At 37.2% G+C, this 21,210-nt stretch overlaps 2 protein-coding genes across 2 annotated transcripts in view; one reads left to right on the top strand and one right to left on the bottom strand.

The window, feature by feature from the left end:
* Nucleotides 1–21,210, bottom strand: part of LOC140244297 (DISP complex protein LRCH3-like) — a 120,364-nt gene that overhangs the window by 40,715 nt on the left and 58,439 nt on the right. The window contains exons 5-6 of the mRNA XM_072323941.1: nucleotides 15,163–15,299; nucleotides 13,168–13,295 (exon numbers count right to left, since the gene is read on the bottom strand). Coding sequence (XP_072180042.1) covers nucleotides 13,168–13,295; nucleotides 15,163–15,299 — 265 coding nt within the window. The remainder of the gene's footprint in view (nucleotides 1–13,167; nucleotides 13,296–15,162; nucleotides 15,300–21,210) is intronic.
* Nucleotides 1,779–2,546, top strand: LOC140244782 (uncharacterized). Its single transcript, XM_072324402.1, has one exon. It carries the CDS (start codon nucleotides 1,779–1,781, stop codon nucleotides 2,544–2,546), a length of 768 nt encoding a protein of 255 aa, XP_072180503.1.

Raw genomic sequence — 21,210 nt, forward strand, 5'->3', positions numbered from 1 at the left:
ACAGTGCATGCATTTTTCTCTGGCTGTCCTCGAGTGGACGTGAGGTGGCGCTACACAATGCGGTAACCCGGGGTACCGTAGTACCCCGGGGAAACGTGTGATGCATCAAATATGAATACTGCCGATATAACCAAGAAACATTCTTTTTTTAAATCAAAAGTATAGTGTAATGTGCTAATGAGGGAACATTCAAATTTCTTAATTCAAAATGAACGTTTCTGTCCACAACTGCAATTAAATCAAGTTGCCTAAATGTGACATAATTACTCTAAAATAAAGTAAAAGAAATAAACAAAAGGACTGTTTTGCAAAGGCAATACCCTGATAAATATTAGATATAGATGAAAATACATTAAAAAAAAAATATAGTATAGTAAGTGAAGTGTAATGAGCTTAATGTAGGCATGCATATTTTCTTCTGGTAGTCACATATTATCTGGTCCAGGAGAAGTAAATGAGCAACAATGGTTTATTCTGGAGCAATTCAAGGACTGAAAATACATAGTAAGTTGTCAGAAAACAGTACATGGCTTTATAAACTTCATGTGGAATTTGGGCTATAGAGTTGTTGCTAGTTTATCAAACGAAAAAACAAATGATTCAAACTTAGATGGCAAAATGATTATTCATAATATCTTTGCTGAAGCATTAACAGAAAATATACATTTCCTATTATATGTGTACGTTCCTGATTCAGAGCACTTGGTGGTATAAATGAAAGTGAAACCTTTGTTAGATTATCTGGAAGTAAAGAGGTACAGATGCCTGCTGCATGTGCCCCTGGAATGAATAAATTATCAACAAAAAACAGTAGCACGATGTGATCGAAAAACAACAACGGGGGGGGGGGGGGGTCATAGTCAGGGAGTCAACTTTAGTCGAGTGTTTCTGCATCGCCTACTGAGAGAGTTGGACCATGATCAGAAAAACATCACATGACTAATGAACGGATATGGTTTGCCAAAACAACATTAATCAGCACTGAGAATGGATTTTGTAACAACCCATATTCAGATCAGTGTAGGGTAACCACTAGACTGCAGAAATACACGGGAAAGAATAGCCAAGCGCTGCGTTTATCTAAAAGCCATGCACAAGCTAGAAAGAAGGCATTGCACAAAATGAGGATCGTTTTAGATTACATCACGAAAATTCTTTAACCCAAAACTTCACTATCAGGGATATTATTTGTGACAATAAACAAAGTTACACCAATGCTTAGTCCCATATACCCATTTTTGAGTTTGCTGCTTCCCTCTATAATGCAGTCTTTGTCCTAGACCATGTAAGTTTAGTTGTCCTGGAGTTTATAGTGGACTTTATACTCCAGCGAAATAGTTCTGATAACTTTTCAGAACAGCTTTTGGGCAGTTTGTCGAGGGACCATTTTCACTTCAGCAAGTGCTAATGTTCCTGCAAACGAGAATCTATTCATAAGTGCTGTTTTTACACTGAGAAAGGGGAATATTTTACAGTTATAATCAAATGGTGTGGTGTACATGTGCATGTGCATGTGGGTATTTCAGCTCTCATGTTTGGATGTGTATTGGTCGATATAGTGAAAGATGACTTCGCTGTTCTAAATTATCTCAAGAGTTTATCCTAATACCTGCTTTTTGACCTTCAGTCCAGTCTCTGGAGAGCCATTTAAAGGAGATATTTTGACAGCTGTTGTTATCTCTCCACCACGTGTTTTGTTTTCACTGTCCCACCTACTGGATTTTGTGTTTGCTGCTCATATTACTTTCATCACTTGTCAACTGTGACCTCGTCTTGCCATGGCAACCATTTCTAACAAGTTTGCCACACTTGAGGATGAAGGAGATACTGATGTGTCTTTCAAGATTAATGAGGTGGTAGAGGGGGCAATGCAGCTTGTCCCTGACCGTGAGGGTGGAAACCGTCAGCTTGTGGGGGACATAGTGAAGGCTGTGGTTGCTGCATTGTTGCCAATGGTGCAGTCCATCGCACATCAACTTGTGAGTGGCCCACAGGTGTCCGTGCAGAAGGTGCAGGCCACAGTTCAAAATCATGACAACAGACTGGACGAGGTAGAACAGTATTCTAGGAGAGACAATGTTATCATGCGAGGGGTGCCTGAAAATGATGGCGAGTCTACAAATGCTGTAGTCATCGATGTTGCTGCCAGCGCAGGGGTTGCCGTGTCTGAGGCAGATATCAGCACCAGCCACCGCGTGGGGAGGCCTCAGCCCAATAAAATGAGACCTATTGTTGCGCGTTTCGTACGTCGTGACCTCCGCACTCAGCTCCTTCGTAGTAAGCGTAAGTTAAAGGACTCGGAACAACACAAGGACATAATGATCATGGAGCATCTGTCCCCTGGGCGTGCCAAGCTTCTTCAGGCTGTGAAGCAAGACGAGAACACAGAGAAAGTATGGACAATCGATGGGAAGGTGCATTGCACTCTGAAGAGCGACCCGCACAAGAAGCACATCATTCACGGCCCGGATGACCTCTTCAAGCGTCTAGGATGGAGTGAGGACAAGCTGAAAAAGTCGGGTCTCTTCCTCGACATTTCGACCTAGGAATTACCCGGCCCTCTTTCATCTACAGGTTTAACCCAGATCTCATTTATAAGTTTGAATGTTAATGGTTTGCAGAGTAAACTCGATATTGGAATTTTGGACTTACATTTGCAAGCATATGATGTAATCTGTCTTTTAGAGACAAAAACAGACACACCAGATCTGTCTCAATCTCATATTTGCGGTTTTCAGTGTTATAGTATGCCAAAATATTCCAATAAACAAAAGTTTGGTGGGTTTCACGGTATGTGTATTCTGATGAAGAATCATATTTTTAATTGTTCTGAAAGAATTCATGCAACAGTTTCTGAATCAATTTTATGGGTCAAGGTAAATAGTAAAATTTTAGGTTTTGAGTTTATTGTTGGTGCAGTGTACTTGCCATGTGAGGGATCAATTCACCATTCTAATGAAGTTTTTGACAACCTGGTGCAGGATATTATTGATATTAAAAGTAGATATGATGCACCCTTTTGTTTGCTGGGTGATTTCAATGCCAGGACGGGTTTGCTTGATGATTTTTTAGATGTAGAGGATGTGTTGACAGATCAGACTGGATTAGGCTTTTGTAATGATGCCTCTGATATGCATGTAACTACTGATGGCCTAGATATTCCAACTACTCGTTATAATACTGATGTCCATGTAAATAATAATGGAAAGTCTGTTATTGATGTGTGCCAAAGTTTTGATCTCAGGATTGTTAATGGAAGAATAGGGGAAGATCAGTCTGTCGGAAAATACACATGTTTCAACAAAAATGGTGGTTGTAGCACCATTGATTATGTTATTGTATCTCGCCAGTTATTTTCTAGCATTACACATTTCAGTATTGATGTATTTGATAAATGTTTGTCAGATGTTCATTGTCCTGTCAGTGTGACCTTGCAATCGGAAAATTCTAAATCTGCTGTGAATGTCGACACTGTTTTTAACAATTCTCAAAACGCTGCAGTAGACAACGCAGTTTTAGATTCACAGCCTAATGAAAGTCAACGTTATTTATTATTCCAGTGGAGCAGTGACAGCGCTGCAATATTTAAACAGAAAATCAAGGACTCGGCTGAGCTAATGTGTGAAAATGTGGAATGTTTAGATGGGAATGCAAATCAAGATAGTATTGATTTTTGTTACTCACAATTATGCAATATGTTCGTCAGTGTTGCACAAGATGTTGGCATTTGTAAGTGGAGACAATCTCGACATAATATAAACAAAAATGAGACTGTCAATAAGGATAAAAACAACCATCAGCCTTGGTTTGATGCAGAATGTAGAGCTGCCCGTCAGGAGTATTTGAATGTTAAAAATCGATTAAAGAGGAAGCTTAAATTTCTGGACAGGTCAGGGGCTACTTGTCTATTGAATCATTATGAGTCTACAGGAAAGCTTTATAAGAATTTATTAAGACATAAAAGAAGGGCATTTCATAGAGATTTGAATGAATCTCTCCGTTCATTACAGGCATCAAATCCGAAAAAATATTGGCAATTACTCAACAGTAATAATGAACGCAAAGTAAAGAAAACAGGAAATGTTTCATTAGGGGATTTTGTTAATCATTTTAGTCGTTTAGGTAATAGCCAAGAGGACCAGCCCACAGGCCTGGAAGATAGTATGGGTACTTCAGAAATTGTTGAGGCAGATGGTCCCTTGGATGCCCCAGTCACTTTGGAAGAAGTGGTACTAATGATTAAGAAACTTAAAAATTCAAAAGCTTGTGGAAAAGATTTCATAAGAAATGAATTCCTTAAGAATTGTCCCGTAGAGATGCTTCATGTGTTGGTAAAGTTCTTTAATGTGGTACTGGACAGTGGTATTGTTCCAACTGAATGGTGCATAGGGATTATCATTCCTATTTTTAAGAATAAGGGTATAGACACAAATCCTGATAATTATAGAGGAATAACTCTTCTCAGTTGTCTAGGAAAACTTTTTACTTCCATTTTGAATCATCGAATCTCAGAGTTTTTCGAAGCAGCTAATATGTTAGGTGAAGAACAGGCTGGCTTTCGTTCTAATTATTCTACAATTGATAATATTTTTGTTTTGAAGACTATAATTGATGTTTATCTGCAAAATAAAAAACGCTTATACTGTGCATTTATTGATTACAAGAAAGCATTTGATCTAATTGATAGATCATCTTTATGGTACAAAATGTTGAAGATGGGGCTTAGGGGTAAACTGTTTACTGTCATTAAGAATATTTATGAAAGTGCTAAATCATGTGTGGCGGTTAGGGGGGAGATGTCAGAGTTTTTTACTTGTAACATTGGTGTACGACAGGGTGAAAACCTTTCCCCGCTTTTATTTGCCATTTATCTGAATGATTTTCAAGAATACATAAGAAATTCATATGGTGGACTTAAATATTTGGAAAGTGAGATTTCTTACCACCTGGATTCTGATAATGTCAAAAAAGTTTTAAATCTTTCTTGTTTACTTTATGCAGATGACACAATAATTTTAGCAGAAACTCCGGAGGAGTTGCAAAAAGCTCTTGATGCTGTAGATAGTTATTGTCAGACATGGCGCTTGACTGTAAATGCAAGCAAGACTAAAATTGTTATTTTCTCACGTGGGAAGGTTAGAAGAATTCCTGAATTCGTTTATGCTGGTGATCCACTCGAGGTTGTAGATGACTTTGTGTACCTTGGAGTTAAATTCAATTATAATGGTAGTTTTAAAAAGGCAATTTCTAAACAAGTCACACAAGCTAGAAAAGCACTCTATAGCATGTTGGTCAAGGCTAAAAAGTTACAGCTCTCTGTGGACACACAGTGCCACCTATTTGATCATCTTGTTTTACCTGTTTTACTCTATGGTTGTGAAGTCTGGGGTTATGAGTGCATAGACCAAATTGAAATTTTCCATAGGAAATTCTTAAGAAAAATTTTGCTTGTGAACAAATGTACTCCTGATTGTATGGTTTATGGTGAAACTGGACGTGGAGTAATTTTGAACCATATTAAATGTCGAATGATTGGATTCTGGTTGAGATTAGTCAAGGGAAAAGAAACCAAACACTCATGTACAATTTTCAAATTTCTTCTGCATTTACAAGGAGACATACACTCCCCGTCAAAATCACAATGGTTATTATCTATCGCAAATATTTTTTATTATGCAGGGCTAGGGAATGTGTGGTTAGCACAAGGGGGTGGATTTAGTGCTGCATGGATTTCACACACCTCAAAAGTTAGACTTTTTGATATGTTTATTCAAGAGTGGAGAGCAGCAACATGGTCAAATAGAATCTGTACAAATTATAGAATGTTTAAGGATAATTTGATGTTAGAGAAGTATTTACAAGTCTTGTGTAAGAAAGATTATATTACATTAAGTAAATTCAGATGTAGATCTAATGGATTACCCGTTAATAAGGGCAGGTTTGATGCAAGCCTGACAGATGAATTGCATTGTACTATTTGTTCATCCGATGATATAGGGGATGAATTTCATTATATTTTTGTTTGTCCCTTTTTCAACAAAGAGAGATTATTGTATTTACCAAGTAGCTTGACGGCCAGTAGACCAAGTGCATTACATATGGCCAAATTATTCAATTCAACTAATGCTTGCCATTTGAAAAAACTCGCCAAATTTGTCAGAATTATTATGTTTCAGTTCTCTTCAATACCAAAGAAGAAAGACAGTATTTTTGTAGAAAGTAAAGTAGATGTGAATGTTTGTACACGTAGTGGTAGAGTAGTTAAACGTCCTTTACGCCTTGTTTTGTAAACATATCTATTTATATCTGTTATTTTCACACGTACATGTACATTATCACTTATATTTTTGTATTCATATATTGTAAATATGTTTGTACTCTCATACCCCGAGAGGGGGTCGATAGAGTCAATAAAATCTTACAAATCTTACAATCAAAATGCATAAAATATAGTCTTAAAGGTAGGGGATACCTTTTACAGACCTCCCAAAATGCAGCAAAACATTAAATATGAACCTCAGGGGACTTGTTTAGGCCACTGCTGAGAAATTTGGAAGTCAACAGTTATCTACAATTTGAATAATGCACAAAACTCAACTACTCAGTAGTTCTGTGTGTCAGCCACACTTAAGCCTTTTTGTTGCAGTCTTCTGTATTTTTTTTAAATCTATAAACACAAATTTAAAAGTATAAGAGCTGATGTAATAACATATAGAGTGTGTGGCAAGAATGTATATAGAAATGTTTGTAAGTTTTGATGAACTTTCTTCACAAAATATACATGATGGACACACATGCAGTGCATGGGTCTGCAAAGGTAGCCTAGTAATGTACTGGAATTTACGGTGAGCCCCGAAAAAAAATTCAATTCAAAATCTAACGGTCAATAAAAATGTAGTAAATGTTACCTACCACTTTCAATACTTTATGGGAGTTTCTAAAATGATACTCTCTTCAACATACCACTGTATTTATACAACTCTTCATTTAAGGCATGCAAATGGGATTCCCTACCTTTAAGGGAGTCACTAAAGACAAACAAACAAACAAATGAGAGCAAGAGAAAAAAAATTCACAAAGAGGTTACATGCTTAGTCTACAACAAAACACAGCTTAGTCATTATACAGCTACCACAAGGCAGGTATCACTGTTATCACACATATTAAAACACAACAGTCCATATCTAATGCATTTCTGGCAGATCATTCATAAAGCTTTTATACTTCTTCTAAAAAAAAAAAAAAAAAAAAAAGATCAGAGAGATTTAGGCAGAAAAGAAATCGATGCAAACAAAAGAATTTAAAAATAATCTCAAATAAAATATTGATAAAATTAAATAATAATGATGATGATAATGATAATGGCAATAATGATAAAGATAATAATAATCATCATCATCACCATCACCACTGCCATCATCATCACTATCATCATCATCATCATCATCATCTTCAACATCATGATCTTCTTCATCATCTTCATCATCACCATCACCATCACCATCATCATCATCACCATCATCATCATCACCATCAACATCATCATAACTTCTCAAGGCAAGTCATCCTGAGTTACATTCTACAACTCTGTTTGAATATTCTCAGACAAGATATTTTTCCCCCATTATGCCCCCCCCCCCCCTCAACCAAGCTGTAAATATTGGTGCTCTAGCCAAGACTAGGGTAGTGACGGGGTAACGAGAACAGCAGGAACTGCATGAAAAGCTGTGATGACATTGATGATGCTTCCCTGGGTAAAAAGGATAGCATTATTATCTTTATTCTACTGTCTTTATAATTAGTTAGGTTCCCACGCTGTTCCTAAACTTTAAGTTTAGGTCGAAAACTTAACTCTCGATGATTAGCTTGTAGTTTAGCACCGTGTGGATGCACTCGAAAGTTAGCAATCTTAAAGTTTAGTCGATGATTAGAACCACGAGACACCTTAGGGTTTACGCTCTCTCCACGAGCCACAGGGGGTCCCCACTCGGAGTTGTGTGGACACAATAATCAACAAGTTTTGTATGGGCACAAGGTCATCTAGCAAAGACTCTGCACTTCCATTGTAATCATCGAGTGGGGCTCGCTCGTAAGTCGCGTGTGAACCCGCGTCGTGAATTCATGAGTGGAGTTAATCAAGTTTTCGACCTAAACTTCAAGTTTGGCAACTGCGTGTGAATGTCACTATCAAAGTCAGAATTATTGAGAGGTGGGGGCAGGCTCTAATGAGAGGAGTACATGAAAAGAAAATTTTCAATTCCACTAGAACATCTCAGCCCCACTGCAGAAAACTATTGCAAATTTACAATTAATGGTACCTGCAATCAATAGTAATTACCATGGCAACAATATTCTACAGCCAATCAAAGCCAAGATATCACTGATGGTTTGCAGAGTTACATGTGTACTATAAATTGTACATATACCATACAAATATGTAGTTATGTGCAACAGGGCCAAGAATTACTATTTGCTACCAATCCCAGGGGGTAGAAGACCCTTTGAAACCATTTTGCAACCATAACAAATTTTAAGAGGGGTAGGTAAGACAGGTATGATGTAGAACTTGATGAATGAATCACATGTAAATTCAATCTATGTGATCAACTATCATGTACTTGTAGCAACTGTGATGGACCTAAAATACTGATGCTGTCTATGCCTTTGACGAGTCTTTGATAGTTGTATGGGGTGAACGCATGGATAAATGTCTGACACAAGATATGCTCGCATGAGAGAACTTAGTCTTTGGGGATTGGGGGAAAAACAACATGTGAGTAAAATGGCAAAAAGTTAATACAATAATCATAATAATGATAATATTGGAAACTCATGCAAACTCAAACATTGAAAGAAAGAAACCATGAAACACAAATGAAAAGTGAAAGTCACAGCAAGCGCAGCCAGTGCCAACGATTAAATGACGGTGGAACAACACAAGATTGGTGATGTATACACTACACCCAGAAAACAAAAAAAAACAAAAAATTTAAGAAAAAAAACTAAAATCATAAGTGCCAATTGAAGGGGAAGAAGTATACCTAAAGTCACTCTCTTTGAATGCCAGATCTGTGGATAGGGGGTTAAGGTCGGAGGTGGAAGCGGAGAAGGGGGCGGAGGATGTGAGGGGGATCCGCGGGGAGGCGGAGGCGGGGGTCGGGGAGGAGGGGCAGGGAGTGGCATTCATGCTTAGACTGCTGCTCTCTTGCAGGGACAGAGTTGATGTGTTCTTGGCAGTAAACCATCGATATCTGGCCGAGCGGGAGATTGCACGGGGGTGAGACGAAAGCAAAAAAAGAAAAGCCGGAAAGGGGTTAAACACTCTTTTTTTCCTCCCAGTTCTATGAGTCAAAAATAGCATTTTCTCATACAAGTACAGGAAACAAGTGAAAAAAAAAAATGAAGATGCCTCCTTAACTACAAAACATTACAGAATATTCAAATATACACTGCTCAGAGTAAAGCAACAAAAGGTAAACTACTGGGTTTCAAATTTAAGAGACTGGTATACTTCCTAATAAAGCATGGTTGATTCTAAGCTGATAGAATGACACCAAAAATAAAAACCAATAACAAATATGTAGTACACAGAAAGCAAGCCACAACAATCTCAACTGCATTGCAAATCCAGGTAAAAAAATCTTTCTAGGATGGAATTTTAAAGAGCAGAAAATGAATAAGAAGGGTAATGTGTATTTTATATGGCATGGCAAAGGAGGTATCTGACAAAGTTTACAAAAACTTTTAATCAAGAATGGCTTCTCTATCGTGAGCAAACTTCAAGCCACGCCCGCAACCAAAATGCCTGAAAGGGAGAAAGAGGTAATACATAGCCTGTGGCAATCAAATCACACTTCACAACAAATTAAAGAGAAATGAGGCAACAGATATACATATATACACTGTCATTCCATCAATAAAGTTAGTTAAGTAGCAAATGAGAACAAAAGACATACAGTAGTCATGGAGGTATAGCATGAATGTATGCATTTTCAAAAGGCAATCCCTTGGCTAAACAAAAGAGTGCGATGCATTAACAATCAACGATGCTGCACAAAGATGAGGAGTAAAGATAACACAGTGGGGCATTCCAATGTCTGACTCATCCCTTTAAACATACTTCATCGTAAACTCCTCTATTGTCAACTCCACTTCTTTGTTTAATACTGAGTGTATACTACATTGTAAGAATATGTGCCTCATATCTAATATCATGGCCACTTTCAGTTTTCTCTGTTTTGTCTTCACTGAAGTGTTGTGCAGATTTGCCAGCAAAGCAAAATTTAAGAGGATGTTTATGATAGTTCCTTACCTTTGTGCATTGATATGCCTGGCACATGTCATGTGTGATGTGTGAAATCACATTGTCTGCCCATTGTGCCCTCCCCTCCCCCTTCCCACCCCCCCCCACCCCCACCAACAATTACTCTAGTCAATGATCAGCAGAGTGCTTGTGAACATGTGTACATATTTTGTTTATTGCATCGACAAAGATTGCTTCCCACACTGTGAAAGATTGGCCAACAGTTTGCCTGATATAGCAACAGATAATAGGAATGCAAATTAGAGTTCCAAATATTAAAATGCATTCAACATGAACAGAGGAATTGAACTGCATGTGACCATAACCTAAGGGGGGGGGGGGAAATTATCTGAATGAATTTGAATACTTCATGAAGACGGCCTTCTACAGACCTCTCAGTAAACCCTACATGATGGGATCACAAGCAAACTCTGTGGCGGAGAATTAATCAGAACCACCCCATGTGCATTATAACCGTATGATGCCACAATCAAATCGCCTAATCCCATGGTCAGAAAGATTATCTTCATGAGCAGGAGCAGATTTGGCTTAATTAGAATACGCTAAGGGCATAAGCCTTGCAATTAGTCAGTCCTGAGCCCGAGGCATGCATACAAACACATGTACGCATATTGCACAAATTCAGCCACCACGACCCAGCAACATAATTTTTGTGGTTTGGTGCTGAATCTGTACATCATAATTTTCATTTTTTGTTGTGGGCATTTCATTAGGCAGAATAAAAAACATTTCTTTCACTTTTGAGCCCTATTTTGGTTATATACTGTTGTTTATTATGGCAAGTAGAATTATCAAAAACCATCTAAATCGCTAAATTTGCAAGTGATCCCTCAAATGGCAACACATATTAGAAGATAACCATCAAAGCTTCTGTCTTGAATTGGCAACTTCTTAATTCTGCTTTTTTTATTTTGTGAAGATTTAATGACCTCATCCAATTCCATCATTATCTTTCTCTGCTACAGGATACCTATTATCAAAAATTCAGGGTTGCCAACTTAATGAGGGCCTGCTGTTATGTCTGTAGCAACATTACCCCAGGACTTTATGCGTTAATGTAAATTAAGCTTTATTTCTGAGAATGAATTGGAAAATGGTGGCTGATAGGAAATTATTAGAGACAAGTAATATACAATGTAAATCATTATTGTAACAGAGTAGCAAATGACGTTCGGTAGGCCAAAACAGAAGCTGGGCACTTTTATTTGACGTGAACTTCCTTCTGCAGTAAAATCATATAAAAGCTCTTGCTTTCAGTGCTATTCTTAATACATGACTCGTTTCATATAAGTCACATATATTCATCATGTCGCCTACAAACCTTGAGAAGATTGTTGTTGACTCATTTTATACCAAACAATGATGAATTGGATGGCATGGCAGTATGTCGCATTTTCAGTGTCAACCACTGATTGGATCGAATGGAACAATGCATTAGGTACAATTTTTGGAACAGTAGCTTTGCAAGGGACTGGAAGTGTAGAGGTGGAGTGTGTATCAGCAGAACCTGTTCCTAGTCATCAAGGAGGCAGCATTGACACAAAATATGGTGTGTTTTGAAAATAAGATCACAGGGGCCAGCAGGTGACTCTTGATGGCATTGTAGCAAACACAGGTTGACTAGATCCCAGGGCATTAATGTAATGTATTGTAAACAGGTTTTGTGGATATCAACAAAGATTCCATGATATCCTTCCCTATAGGGGAAACAAGTCTGTCTGTTTTGGTTAAGACATGCCAAGTTCTTGTTATTGTATCATGAGTCCTCTCCAGTTTGCTATTACTCTTTCCAAATCTTATATATCCTCCTTTTTCTTGTTTTAATCTCAGTTATGAATAGCCCAGGAAGACTACCATCATGTCTCAATGAACAGATTAAAGCAGATTGGAGAGCTGGTAAAAAAATGGATATATAGATATTGAAGTCAAAATAGATACTACAACAGAGAAAAGTTTTGAACTATCTGCAAGAAAACGAAAGAGAAAGTGAAAACATACAGATCAGAGTATGCTGAGAAAATTCAGAGATCAATAGAAAAGAAATATAAGAGATGACAATAAGGAAAATAATGAACACATATGTGTATATCACAATGAGGGACATATATTTTCAGTTGATAGTGGAGAGATAGATATAAGAGAGATAGAAATATTATAGACTGAAGAGGAAGAGGGATAGAGAGAGAAAAAAAAAAGAGAGAGACAAGATATATACAGTGTATATATAGGGCCTAGGCCTACTTACTTTATGTCATTGCAGAAGAGATAGATATTGGAGAGATAGACTGATAGATGGAGGGAGAGACAGTAAGAAGAGGGAGATATATATATATATTTTATGTCATCGGGAAGAGACATATATATTAGAGAGGTAGACATATAGACAGAAGAAGGGAAAGGGATACAGAGACAGAGAGAGAGAAAGGAGAGAAATATATGTACATTCTCTGTATTATCCCGAACAGATAGATATTAAAGAGATAGACATATCATAGACAGAAGAGGAAGAGGGATACGTAGAGAGAGAGAGAGAGAGAGAGAGAGAGAGAAAGAGAAGAGAGTGATATATACATAATTGACATCACTGTGAAGAGACAGATATTGGAGAGGTAGACATATAGACAGAGAAATGAAGAAGAGTCAGAGAAGAGATATATATACAGTACATACTCTGTGTCATCGGGAAGAGGTAAATATCAGAAAGATAGACAGATAGATAGAGAAATAAGAGGGAGAAGAAAGAGACATAATACATACTTTGTATGATTGGGAAAGGGATAGATGTCCAAGAAAGGAGACATAGACAGACCGATAGAGAAGTGAGAGAGATAGAATATACATACTTTGTGCTATAAGGATTCCTGCTTGAGTTCCACTCCATGTGTTGCTCTATCATCCCTCTCCTCTTGTCTGCCTTCACCGCCTCCGTTGCTAGGTACTTGAATATGTGTACTCTCCCTCTCGTACACACCTGTAGACAGCGAGATTATCAACAAAAAGACATGTAACACTCAGTCTCCCATGAGTCAATTATGTACATTCATACATCTGGACAAATTCATTTTAAGTATTTAACAGATAAATCCACATTTTTTTTTTCATGAGTCTGTCTGTCTGTATATATGTCTGTCTATTCTATGCAATCTACCTGTATTATGTTTTTGTAACCTGGACTATGTTTTTGCATAGAAATATATAAAAACATAATACAGGTAGATAGATAGTAAAGAATAGACAGACAGACAGATATATGGAAAGTACATAAATAGATTTGACTTGATTTGACTTGATTTGATTTAATTTATTCTCTGTACAGTATGCCACTGGTTTTTTTTTTAGAAGAACATCAATTTTCTGTAATTTCATTAACATTGGACAAAATATTAACAGTAATATGACTATTTTTAATGATAGCTGTCAAATGTTTACATCTGTAATATAATTACAAGAGTTACATCTTAATTTGCATATAGAACGATTGCCAAGAATAAGCACAGATGGGTAGGTCTTTTGGTAGGTAGGTTAGCAGATATTGTACACGCCATATAGTATTTTGCTGGGTTTTCATTTTGAGAATTTCGTGAGTAGGGTGCCAGTTTTACAACACACAAAAACAATAACTTTGATCCCAACATAAATTTATGTGCATGTGGACATTTCTCTGCCTATTACTATACTCCATGACCTCAAATTCAACCACTTTCAAATTGTCATGAAGTCCCGATTCATTAAAATTGAACTAGCTAAATACATGCTGTAAACAGTAGATGAACGGATGGAGAGAATTTCAAACAAGCCTTGATGTAACCCCAATTTGCAAATATTTCATTCAGGCCAAAAATGTTGAAAGACCATGACAAACCCTGACGTGCAATTCATGCTGTGATGTACGCAACTTAAATGTAATGCAACCTCAGATGGATGGACTTCCTTTAAAAACACTTTAATGAAAGATTCTCATCTCTGACTGGTCTTCTTATATCAACTGCTCTCATTTTTCACTCGCAGCGTAACCTTTGCTTCTTGCATTCTTCTTCCTGGATATCGTCCCTGAATACACAACTTTGCCAAAAGAGTAGCATGGGATCAAAACTTTGCTGAATTATTGATGTTTCATCTTTCTTTTTCAATGTATTTGTCCAAATCCCAAACTGGACCTGCATTTCTAAGAATGACACACAAAAAGGTATTTTTAAGCTCTTATCTAAAGGTTCATGCTAACCACTTCCTGATGGTCACCTTAACAGCAAAATAGAATCTAGATAGAGGAGAATTACTTCAGCTATCACAGCTCCAATGGGACAGGTAACACTTTGGGATATGACAAAAAGATATAAGAAAATGAAAGGAGACCATGCCTAATTTTTGTGTGTCATCATTGTGGCATACCATATGAGTTTAATAGTCATACTTCAGTAAAGGGAGTGAATAAACATGATCACATGGAAGTCATAATTTTGTTTTGTTCACCTGGGGGAGAATAAACATTAACATGTGACAGTAAAGATATTTTGCTCTACCATGAAAGAACAAATGGACAACAATACTAAATGATAGACAGACACATTGTAGACAGATAGAGTGTGATACAGAGACAGCCAGACAGCCAGACAGACATCCATACACAGAGAAGGTTGAAAATGAGAGCCCCTTACAAACTCAACCAATCACTATGGTGTCCATCACTGTCTGAGCGGACCAGGGAGGTGAACACCTCCCTGAGCGGACCCAAAGGGTTAACTAAGACTATCAGATGCCCCTCCCTCCCCCTATCATTCCCCCCACCCCCTCCCTCCCCAAGGAGAAAGGATGAGAAGAGAAGAGAACTTTCTCCACACCTGAGCTGGAGGATTTGACAGCGGATTGTGGTCGACCTCGAAGACATCTAGCGAGTCCATCGTCCGGTAGCAGGGCGGGATGTTCTGGATCTTGTTACACGAGATGTCCAGCTTCACCAGTTTTAACTTGCATATTTCTGGAAGAAAGAAGGAAGAAGACAACAGGCTGAGTGAGAACAATTTCAGGTGTACTTTCACCATATTTCATTTAAGCAAAATAAAACATATATTTTTTCATCATAATTTTCATTCAAACCAGTTGCCAATTTGCAACCAATTTACTGATCTAATTAATTCTAAAAGTTGCCAATTTTAGTATCCTCAAACGATTTTGCATAAAATAATTCATATGAGCCAATCCAACATTGAACTATGATACTTTCATCAAAATGAATGCTGAGAGCGTTAGGGGCAGAAGGACAGAAGAAGAAGACTCACAGAGTACAAGCAGTGTCAAATTCAAATACTGCTCATGGAAAAAAAAACAAACAAACAAACAAGTGATGTGAAACATCACAAGGTGCCGTCATGACATCCGGGGCGCTACAAACCAACCGCCCACATGCCCACAGCAACTAAAATTCGCTGTTTGGCAAAGGAAAATGAAAGGGCAATTTCCTGTTAGATGGGTAGGACCCTTGCTCAAATGCAAATTCAAGAAGGTCAAATTTCTGTAGCAATGTCCTCACAAGAATGGAAGATGTCCTACATGTAACAGCCATGATTTGTACATCACTTGCTTGAGTAGATTATGGATTTTTTTTTCACTGTGAAATAGAATTTTCTCCTTATCATCATGTTACAATCTTCACCTCATGGTTACAATTCTGTTTTTTTAAGCACATGACTCTCCAAACCTTTTTGTGCAAGCACACAGCACAAGGGTTATAGGAATAGCTACGCCAATTGGCATTTCACTTTCTTGCTTCATTTAGGGAGCTTGATGAAATCCCTACTACGTTACCACTATGAGAAACTTGAACATGACATTGAAAGTTCTGCTCTTTGATACTTTATTGCTCATGCACAAACAGGCAGTTCAATTGAACTTTTATTCTTGCCCCATGTGTGAACCATAAAATAAAAGTAGAAACTCTCCCTCGAAAAGGGATGGTATAGTTTTGGTTGAGGCGAGTATTCAGCTTTTGATTCTTTGCAAGATACTACGGAATCACTTCATGAAATGTTAAAGAGCATAAAATTCTGAGAGGAATTCAAAGTTTATTTGATGAAAATCGGTTTTTGAAATAGCCAAGATATCCAAAAACAGAGTAGTAAAAAGTGATCCTAATAAAAGGTGGGTCCCACCTTTTTTTAGGAGTGCTTTGTTTTGGATAGCTCATCAGCCATTTCAAACCAATTTTCATCATATCAACTTTGGATTCCTCTTAGAATCATATGCTCTTTATACAAGAGGATTCTCATTACTGGTATCTCAAAAAATCACCCAACAAAAGATGTTGGAAACCTGGAGCCCCCATCTCGACCAAAACTGTACCATCTGTACCTTTAACCGAGGCATATCGACACTGTTGGGGTTCTGGGATATACCGGAAGAAACTTCTCTGGGGAGAGGAAATGCCTGTAACACTTCTCTCAAAAACAAGTATTACTATAAAACCAGATATATTGGCGGCATAAAACTTTCGCAAATTGGATCCGACAGCCTTTTTTGCGGCATGAAATTTTTGTGAAATGCCACTGGCATTCAATGCGTACAGTGTAGACAAAACTTCTGCATGCATTCTAATTTAAAAAATTGTAGCTCCTCAAAAAAATCTGGTTTACAGTACCCAACATCCCTCCCCCCCCCCCCCCATGCTTAGTCAGCAGCAATCGAGTCCAAGGCTAAACGTATCAAACTCGAAAGATAGACATTTCACGTTTCAAAATTATGCATTTTGAAAGGTGCATGTATACACTTGTACAAACCTAGTTTGAAACAGGTTGCCAGGGATACCACATTTATTTATTCAGAATGATATAATCCTGATTAAGGAGTGATTACTGTGCAGCTGCTTTGTGCCATTTGACCTAGGAAGTAGTCCACAAAGATGTGCGCCAAATATTCATGTTTGAAAATGGTTGTGCATTTATCTACTTCTCGAAAAAGCATTTGTGGCTCAAACACATTTTAAATCACCCTTTTTTTAGCATTTCAAATTGACATTTCTAACCACAAATGCACATACAATTGTGTTATGTATTGCAGGAACATGCATCACACAAATTTGGAATGGTCATTATGCCTCAGTATTTATTAGATAAGCACACCCAAAGTTATACTCCAATTAAAATTACTATGCACTGTCTGTAGTTATGCAGCTGGTATTGGTTCAGTTTCCACTTCAATGAATAACATAATTATAGTCATGGCACACAAATATTGTTGACATACATTTACGCTGCTGGCATTTTTTTTTTTTTTTTTTTAAATGAAATGATTGCTGAATTTCGCAGGGTAGCACTTAGCATGGCATTGATATCAATACCTTGTCAACACAGAGCTAGGTCAATGCTATTATATTTCTTCTATGATATAATGGTTTAATTTTGTTTGAACAAGTTCCAAATTGTCAACCTTTCATAATTTTAATGGGAATGTATTCACTCATGTTGCTATGAATTCTCACAGCCCAATAATCCACCTAAAAAAATGCTTCCTCCATAATTCCCCTTTCTTTTCCCTATCTCCACTTCTACAATGAAATTTCATCAATTTCCTACACTTTCCAAAGTTTCTGAGTTCTCTCTCTCCTCAATGATTACAAGTCAGACAGATCAATGACAAATGACTTTCTCAGTGACAGAAAAAAACAGCAACAACAGATACAATGGACAAACATAAAGACATAGATGTATTGATTTGGTAAAATACATTCCACAGACCCTAAAAGAGCATTAAGTTTATTACATTGTGATCCTAAGGAAATAGAAAAAGAAAATGATACAATTCTGTTCTTTTCATCTCGGCATATACATGGGTGATTGATATCTCTTACTGTGCCTTACATTCAAGAGCAGTTGCTATCCTCAAAAAACTGTGACACTGTTCACATCTATACTTTTATGGCGTTCTACACACCTCAAAAGCACTGAGGGACAGCACTGGAATTTGGCTTAGAGTTGCAAACGGAAACAACAAAAACAAGCATCACAGAAGAAGCAATAGGACAGAGACATACCAGAACATAAACTTGGGTGTCATCTTTAAAAAGGGGTCTGAGAAATAAAATATTGCTTGATGTAATGAAGGCACCATCTGTGCTAAAGTACTTAATAGTGCATGTTTGTAGCACAATTTTCATATCTGCAGTAGAAAGAAAAGTCAATTGTCAGATGCCTACTCTACCCTGACCTGTGATTTATGGGTCGACAAAAGAAATGTGCGGTTAATACCCAGGTTTATTTTTACAAAGGGAAGCCCAGACAAGCAAAATTTGACAAGATAATTATGACTGCCCTTTGGCAAAGTTCAAGAAGTGAATGAAATTCATTTTGGTGGCTCTGAATCTTGGGCCAAGATCATTCAACTTCAGGAGATTAGTATTTTGTTTACTATTATCATTATTATTATTATTATTTCACAAAGGAGATGCAGACATTGTCGATGAGGGTTTGGATGGTTTATCTACAAGGCATCCCAAAACTACCTAGATACTTTTGTGATGACACTCTCGACCTAGGAGAATTATGCTAAAGAAAGATCAACTTGTCATTATCAAATTGGCAACTCTCAATTATCAGCATCTCTTTAATACATTGGGCAACTTTTATTAATTCTAAAACTTATTCATTTCCTTAAATCTTTACAAATTCAGAAAGACATATTTTTACAGAAGTTTTATCACTTTGAGAGAACAGAAAATGAGAACTTTAACTTGTAAGACGTGTTGTCAATTTCAGATTCATTAAAAGCAATTGAAAATTCTACAACCACAAAAATCAATTTGATATGAGTAACAAAGGGCTCAAATGAGAAAATATTTTTACCATACCTTTTAAAACACTAACAATGTAAAACAGTTGTGTCACAATACAAAGACTAAACCATAGATACTTCAAAGCAAGAAATGTTTGCAGCACAAAATTTTTGCAAATCTGAGCCGACAGCCTTTTTCCTGTTATGGAATTTTCATGAATTGTCACTGGTATTCAATGCAAAGACAAGAATGTTCGCATGCACTTTAATTTCGCGAATCTTGGCTCTCGTGAAATTTGCGAAATCAAAATGCACACACATTTCTGGTTTTACAGAAGGTGGTTTCTTAGACTGAATGGGTTGAGAAATGTCAATGCCAATAAAATCTATGTGTTAAAAACATTCAAAATGATGATTTAAGACAGAAGGACGCATTAGACGAGGTGGTTCTTTCAACATAAGACATAAGCGAATTCCTGCTTGATGCATCGTTAAAGTTAGAGGTCACGACCTTGCGACAGGAAGAGGAAGTTGTTGCCGTCAAATTGCCCACACTGCAGCGAATAATAATCAACAAATCCACAGTTGCGACCATACAGACAACACGTTGTTTATAATAGTCTCCTGCGAGGACATGGCTTTAATGAGCTCCAATGTCAATAAATCTTATCATCTATCACCTAATCATGTTATCAGCTGCTAGCAGCATTCCACATAACTGTGCATATATTACGTTCCTCCACTCCACAAGCAGCCTTGCCTTTCTTCCTGGCTGAGGGAATGTATAATTCATTTTTTCAACATGACAACTGAAAGCAAACTTAGGAAGTCGCTGCGATAACACTCAATAACTGCTCAACCAGGTGTGTCATTATTTTTCATCTCGTCCGACTGAAATTTAATGTTAGAAACAGAAGCATCCTTCCTGGGATTCAGACATGAATCAGAAATTGCTTCCAGTTTTAATTCTTCACTACCAGTGGTTATGTGTTTGTACATATCATTTATGGTAATTTGAGGTGTCGGTTCTGTGTGGGTTAATGACTACGCAAGAAAAAAATAATAAATGAGCCAGCCTGATGACGAGGCTAGATGAAGCTCTGCTTGAAGACAGAGTACACCCTAAACAGAGCTGGGTTTGCACAGACAGATTTTGACATGAGGGTGTGACTCAGGTTGAGATTGAAAACAAAGGTCCATTATCTACCTTATACTACACTAATGTACACTTCATATGCCTCTGACTTCAAAGATCAGTTCACTTTATTGCTGTCGTGTGTGTGTGTGTGTGTGTGTGTGTGTGTATTTGCCTTATAGTATGGTCCTTCGTTAACTGCTGACATATATACTGTATGTACTCGCACACCTTATTATCACACTAAATGGAAGCAACTGAGACAAACACATGCACATTATCCGTATAGGGCCGATACACGTGTACATTGTACTCAACCTGTGCTATAATTTGTACTGCATAATTACTTCAAAACAGCAGTGAGAACACAGCTTGAACATAGGTACACGCATTCTTACATTTCAGTGTTCATTAATTGTATCTGAAGGAATTTCAGCTTTATCATTTGTTCAAGTAAGAAGTCGACAGCTTCTTTGTGTAGAAATGATATTGGTAATGCAGAAGACAGTGAAAAACAAAACAAGCACAGAAACCCGTCAATATTATTAGGTGATATGCTATATCATCTTCACTCTTGTTTTACAATACCATTATACTGGTAATCATTATCTTCATCATCATCATCATCCATATTACCATACTAGTATTATCATCACAAAATTATTAATAGTTTACTAGTTGTCATTGCAGTAGTAGTAGTGGTAGTAGTAGTGGTAGTAGTAATGGTAGTAGAAGTTGTAGTAGTAGTAATAGTTGAAGTATAATAGTTGTAGTGGAAGTTGCAATAGTAGTAGTAGTAGTAGTAGCAGCAGCAGTAGTAGTAGTAGCAGCAGCAGTAGCAGTACTAGTAGTAGTACTGGTAGTAATAGAAGTAGTAATAGAAGTAGTAGGATCACCATCATAATCACTGTCATTGTCGGAATAGAGCAGATGGATAGAAAGCTATGGAATCCTATGAGAAATACAGTTGTCATCAGTACTCCTGATATCA

The sequence above is a fragment of the Diadema setosum genome, chromosome 21 (genome assembly GCF_964275005.1).
Source record: "Diadema setosum chromosome 21, eeDiaSeto1, whole genome shotgun sequence".
Classification (NCBI taxonomy): Eukaryota; Metazoa; Echinodermata; class Echinoidea; order Diadematoida; family Diadematidae; genus Diadema; species Diadema setosum.

Coding starts and splice junctions, on each gene's coding strand:
- LOC140244782 (XM_072324402.1), top strand. CDS start 1,779: ATGGCAACCATTTCTAACAAGTTTGCCACACTTGAGGATGAAGGAGAT.